Source organism: Delphinapterus leucas, chromosome 19, assembly GCF_059928025.1.
Source record: "Delphinapterus leucas isolate spDelLeu-1000000601 "Yukka" chromosome 19, BTC_Dleu_Yukka2, whole genome shotgun sequence".
Classification (NCBI taxonomy): Eukaryota; Metazoa; Chordata; class Mammalia; order Artiodactyla; family Monodontidae; genus Delphinapterus; species Delphinapterus leucas.
The window spans coordinates 15494057-15499984 of record NC_143147.1 but is presented as its reverse complement, the minus strand read 5'-3'; the positions used below and the strand labels follow the sequence as shown (position 1 = coordinate 15499984).

The window sequence follows — 5928 nt, the reverse complement described above, 5'->3', positions numbered from 1 at the left end:
TGTGGCCATGTTATCCTGTGCACATATATTTAACACTGGTGTATCTTCCTGTTGAACTAAACCTTTTATCATTAGGAAGCGACCCTCTTTATCTCGAATAATAATTTTTGTTATAAAGTGTACTTTATAAGAAAATTATTTGGGGACTTCTTTGGTGGTCCGGTGGTTAAGACTCCATGCTCCCAATGTAGGGGTCCTGGGTTCGATCCCTGGTCAAGGAACTAGATCCCACATGCATGCCACAACTAAGACCTGGCACAACCAAATAAATTAATTTTTAAAAATAAGATAATTATTTGGTTAGAATTTTCCTAACATATCTTTCTCATACTTTCCCTTTCAACTTCTCTCTTTAGATGTGTCTCTTGGGCATGTGGTTGGACTTTACCTTTTATTCTGTCTGTAAGTTCATGTCTTTTAAAAACATAATTTAGGGAATTCCCTGGCAGTCCAGTGGTTAGGACTTGGTGCTTTCACTGTAGTGACCCGAGGTTCAATCCCTGGTCAGGGAACTAAGATTCCCGCAAGCCGCACAGTGCAGCCAAAATAAATAAATAAAGAGGTAGATAGATAGATGACAGATTATTTAGTCTTTTGTATTTAATGTAATCATCAACATATTTGGATTCATAACTCTTTATTTTGATTTTTCTTATCTACCTGTTCTGTTTTTCTCTCCTTTCCTGCCACTCTTTAGATTGTTTTTTCTTCATTTTTTCCCCTTTATAAATTTGGAAGTTAAAAGCTCTGTTTCTAAGGGATTAACCTAAAAATTACAACAATGGTAGGAGAAACTGTCTGTTCTCTGCTGTTTCAAATCAGAGAGTGTTACATAATTATATCCTCTATATCTGTTCTTCTGTAACCTTTTTCCTTTCTAAAATCATGTACCTGTATTTCCTTTATTCTCCTTCATGTTTGTTTGTTATTTACCTTTTCCAAGAATCAGATTTTGTTTTTACTGATGATATCTACATTTTTATTTTCTAGCGCATTAAGTTTTGCTTTTTTCAAGTGTCTTAAGTTAAAAATAAGCTTATTTCCTTTCAGCCTTTCCTATTTTTTTTAATAAATGTGCTTAAGGCTATGTACTTTTCCTCTGGGGAATTGCTTTATACCATCGCACAATCTCAGTCTGTAGTGTTCTCCTTGTTCACTTCTAAACCACTTGACTGTTTCATTTTTATTTTTTTTTAAACTCAAGTTATCTAGAAAGATGGTGAGTCATGTATATGTTGATAGATCTTTTTTAGCTATACTTTTGTGTTTATTTCTAACTTTATTTTATTGTGGTCAGAGCATTGCTCCTTTTTAGAATTAGTGGAGGTCTTATCTGTGGGTTAATTTGTCCATTTTGGTTGATAAACCCATAAGTGTCCATAAAGTCTTCATCTGTTTGTCCTGTTAACTCCCATCTGGGTTGTGGATTCTATTTGCTGTGGTTTTCTCTTCCATGGTATTGGTTTTCCTCCCATGTTGGTGATTCTGGGTTGTGGGTTCACCTTTGCATTTGTTGTATTTGTTACCTAACTGTGGATGCTGCTTCTGTTCACACTGGGGTGGTTCTATTCCTGGGGGCATTGCTGGAGGCAGGATGATCCCAGTGAAACCAAGCAGGACCCTGCGGGGACCTCCCAGGTACAAAAGCCCCTCCATGTCCCCTGTCTCTTGTTTATAAAAAAAATAATAATAAAATGCTGTACTCTCCCAAGCCTCCCCTGAGTCACAAAAAAACAAGCTTAAGAAGTTAATGATTAGGACAATAGAATCACAGAATCTTTAGTTCCTCCCTGAAGGACATAGACAATAGTGTCCGAGGCACACTCCTGAGTTGTTCTGCAGATACTAAAACCACCACCAAATGGAAAAACTTAACTGCACAATGACCAGACTGTAGTCATGACACAAACTGCTCCATCTTGTACAATTCAAGGACTGGTCTCAAGGAAATGGGAACAAACCGACCCTGGAACTGAAGATTAACTATACTTGAAACAATCAAGATGATGCTGCTCAGACCTCCGCATGACCAATTTCAAGGTGATTATCAGAGCTAACTGTGCTGTTCTGCATGTAGCCCCCTGCCCTGCCTACGTACCCATGAAACTCCCCTTTAGAAGCCCGCGCGCCCTGATCAGCAAGGGCAAGTTGGTTCTTTGACACATGAGTCCACCTCCTCCCCAGGACTGCCAGCTTCCTCAGTAAAGCTATCTTTCCTTTTACCCAGCACTTGTCTCTCAGTATTGGATCCTTGAGAGACGAGCAGCCCAAACTGAGTTCAGTAACATCAGTACCAAATGCCGCTTTACAGCTGAGACTCAGGGAGCAGAATAACTTGCCCTAACTCACATACCTGTAAATAACAAATCCAGGCCACCTGGCCCAAAGCCCAGACAGTTCTCAGGATGACCCGCTGCCTGCCCAAGGCTATCTAGTGCCAACCAGCCCAATCCCAATTCCTAATCCCCAACAACAAGACAACTCAGAATATTTCATATATTTCTCTTCTTTTTACTCTAAAAAACAAGTTGACAATAATAACCTGCAAACCACAGAAAGTGGCATGGGTTTCAATCTCTTCGCCCCTCCAAACATCAGTCTACATTCCTCAGACACTACCCTTCCCTCTAAATCTTAGATGAAAATCCAGAAGCCCCCAGATAGGAGGGTCCCCAAACCAGGAGCCCTATGGCAGGTAAAGGCATTGAGGAAATAAATTAGGGGGAGAGGAGGCTGCTAGTTTTCGCTGTCCCTGTCCCGCTGTGTCTCGCAGACCCACCGGTAGGGCCTCTGACAGACGTCATCGTTCCAGCGGCCGTCGTCCGTGAAGTGGGCACAGTCCTCACCTCCTCCGAGCCCGTGCCCATACCAGTCGTCCGGCTGCTCTGGTCTCCAGTTCCTAAAGAGACCAGATGGATGCAGGCCCGAGGGGCCCAGACCCTCAGCCAAGCCGAGCAGCCCCTGGCGCCCTGGGACCTGCCAGGCTGGGGCACAGGCGGAGGGCAGAGCTGTGGGGCGCACACACTCACTTGAAACCCGACTCATAGTCTGTCCCGTCCACCCATTTCCAGGGCCCGTTTTGGTCAGTGAGGCCCATCCAGGTGTTCACAGGGCCCATGTGGTGCTGGATAAATTTCTGGGGAGAGAGGAGGGGCTGGTGATCTCTCCTTAGACCTGCCAGCCTCCCAGCCGTGCCCCGCCTGGCCCTCACCTGCTCCTCCCAGGAGCCCACCACCACCAGGTGGGCGTCCTCCAGCTGGCAGTACTTCTCAGCCTCGGGCCAGGGCTTCCCCGAGCGAGAGAACCAGTAGCATTTGCCTTCAAAGTCCACCCAGTTCACCGGGCAGCAGGTCCTTTCAGAGCCTGGGGGGGTGGGGGGGTGGGGGGTGGGGGCGGGGGCAGGCAGAGGGAGGGTGAGGGGCTGAGGGGAAGTGGGCAGGAAAGCGGGGCTGGGCAGCACCCACCCCCTCACCGTTGCCCTGGAGGACGGCCATCTGACAGCTCAGGCTTCGCAGGTCAGACACAAACTGCTTCACGTGGAGCAGCAAGCTGGAGTGATCTGGGGAGACAGAGGGCAGAGGGGGAGGGGAATGAGTGGGGGAGGGGACTGGGAAGGCTCTGTCGTCTGCGTGCTGGGGCGTGAAGATGGATCACAGATGCTCCTGCCGTAAGGCCCCTTGGTTTGGCCTGAGAGACCCCTGTATCCTGCATGCGGAAGCGCGCGCACGCACGCTCCCTTGCTGACCTTCACTCAGGTCCTGCTGCTGTTTCTCCAGTTGGGACTCCAGGGACTTCATCTTTCTGCCCACATTTCCTCCTAGAGGAGAGACTTGCTCAGTGTCCCAATGTCCCTACGTTCCCAGCCCCCCCAGCCCCATCCCTCCTCACCCTGGACGCTCAGGGCCTTGACCTTGGCCTCCGTGCTCACTGTGAGGTTGCTGAACGTTTCTCTCAGGGCCCGCAGCTCCTCCTGCAGCTTGGAGTCTGGGCAGAAGAGGGTGTGGATAGGACAAAATTAGGAGGTTGTGTCAACCATCACAGCAGCCAGCACGTCCCCTACCCACCCACCCTCAACATTGCTCCCTTCCCAGCCCACCCCCAGGGAACCCACTCTGGGATCCGATCACACAGACAACCACCAGCAGCAGGAGGCTAAGGCCGATGGAGATCAGGATGAGGCTGGGTCCGGAGCAGAGACGCCGAAAGAGCGAGTGGGGAGGAGGCGGCCCTGCAAGAGGAGAGGGCATCAGGAGCCTGGGGCAGCTCTGGGGTCCTAGAAGGAGGACAGTCTGAGCCTCCTCTAGCCGACTAGGGAGAACGTTATACATGAAGAAGTTTGGGCGGTGGGCGGCCCGGAGAAGCCAGAGGCAACCGGAGGTGGGGAGGGGCGCGAAGCTTTGACCCTCCGGAGCCCTACCCAGGCCCTGGGCCTTTGCTGACACCTGCTGGCCTGGCTGAGTCACTGCAGCCTCAGAACTCAGCCTGGAGGATGGACGGAGTTTGCGAGCTGGAGGAGACTGGGGGCGGGGGGGGGGGGCGCCTTGCAGGTGAGGCAAGAGCAGTGGATTTCTTGGTCACCCCTCGAATCCCACTCCTCTTTGGCTGCACACAGGGAAAGAGGCGGAGTAGCCAGACTTCAGGTCCCTCAAGTTGCTCCCACCCGGGAGCCCTGTCCCAGTGAGCTGGAATATGGGGGCTTCCCCTCCATTTTTGCCGGCAGTCCCTTCCCGCATCGAAGGTCGCTGCCCACTCCCATCCACCAAGAACTTCATCCTGGCTCAGCCGAAGCAACATCCCTGCTCGCAGGAGAAAGAAAGGGGGCTTGCTTTTTTTTTTTTTTTTGCGGGACGCGGGCCTCTCACTGTTGTGGCCTCTCCCGTTGCGGAGCACAGGCTCCGGACGCGCAGGCTCAGCGGCTATGGCTCACGGGCCTAGCCGCTCCGCGCCACGTGGGATCTTCCCGGACCGGGGTACGAACCCGCGTCCCCTGCATCGGCAGGCGGACTCTCAACCACTGCGCCACCAGGGAAGCCCGGGGCTTGCTTTTTGATGTAAGAGAGCCTCATCCTCCCCCAATCAGAGATCCCTCAGAGCCGTCCCAGAAATCTTCCCCTTGACCAAACTGATCCCTGACACCCATGCACTCACACACACTCACACACACTCACACAGTTGGCCAAGGCTCACAGGGTGTTGAAAGAGGAAAGAAGAAGGAGGCCTAACTTCTTCCAGTTAGTCCCACGGCCCTGGGCGCCCTCCTCCCCAGGGTCCTGAGAAGTCGGTGACAAGGTGAGGGACAGGAGGGTCATGCAGAAGCCTGGGGGCAGCCGTCACCAAGAAAGGAAATCCAGCCCTACACCCTGCACCTCCCCTAAGAGGGGCGGCTCAGACGCTGTGTCCCTGTGAGTGGGGCAGACCCAGGGAGAGTCGGGGTTACAGAAAGAAGCAGGAGCTGAGTGGAGAGAGCGAGAGCCACCTAATGCTCGCCTTTCAGAAATGGGGGGAGGCCTCCCCTCACTTTTTCTGTGCTGATGGTCATTCTCCTCGTTGTCCAGATGCTGAAGATCTTGATACTCCTTTGTCATGGTAGGGCTGGCTGGACCTGGGACCAGGTCAGGGCTGGAGTTAGGGCTGAGGCTACGGCTGAACAGAGTTGGGGTGTGTGGTCCAGTCCCTTTCTAGGTGATCAGCAGGAGACCTTTCTTCTTGCTCCCATTCCCTCCCAGGCCTGACATCCAAACTCTGTCTTCTACAGTTTTCCCACTCCATCCCCAGCCCTCCTGACATGGGTCCCCTCCATCCCCTCCCCCACCCCACCCCCCAGTTAGTCACCCCCCCACAGCCGTTCTTCCCCTTTTACTTGCTGAAGGTCTCAAGGTTGACTCCTGGGTCCCTCGATGCTGCACAGATCCCAGGCTAAGAAACGGG

The 5928-nt window shown here is 51.7% G+C and overlaps 1 protein-coding gene across 1 annotated transcript; it reads right to left on the bottom strand.

The window, feature by feature from the left end:
• Window positions 1-737: 737 nt before the first annotated feature.
• On the bottom strand, window positions 738-5600 carry LOC149744781 (asialoglycoprotein receptor 1-like). Its single transcript, XM_089899944.1, has 7 exons — window positions 5519-5600; window positions 4112-4228; window positions 3889-3984; window positions 3746-3817; window positions 3473-3559; window positions 3030-3363; window positions 738-2899 (listed from the first exon to the last, which is right to left on the bottom strand). Exons 1-7 carry the CDS (start codon window positions 5583-5585, stop codon window positions 2737-2739), a joined length of 936 nt encoding a protein of 311 aa, XP_089756070.1. The 5' UTR covers window positions 5586-5600; the 3' UTR covers window positions 738-2736.
• Between the last annotated feature and the right edge of the window lie 328 nt (window positions 5601-5928).

Coding starts and splice junctions, on each gene's coding strand:
- LOC149744781 (XM_089899944.1), bottom strand. CDS start 5,585: ATGACAAAGGAGTATCAAGATCTTCAGCATCTGGACAACGAGGAGAAT. Junction 4,229..5,518: donor TGACCATCAGCACAGAAAAA/GTGAGGGGAGGC, acceptor CTCCTCTTGCAG/GGCCGCCTCCTCCCCACTCG. Junction 3,364..3,472: donor GGCCGTCCTCCAGGGCAACG/GTGAGGGGGTGG, acceptor CCACCCCCCCAG/GCTCTGAAAGGACCTGCTGC.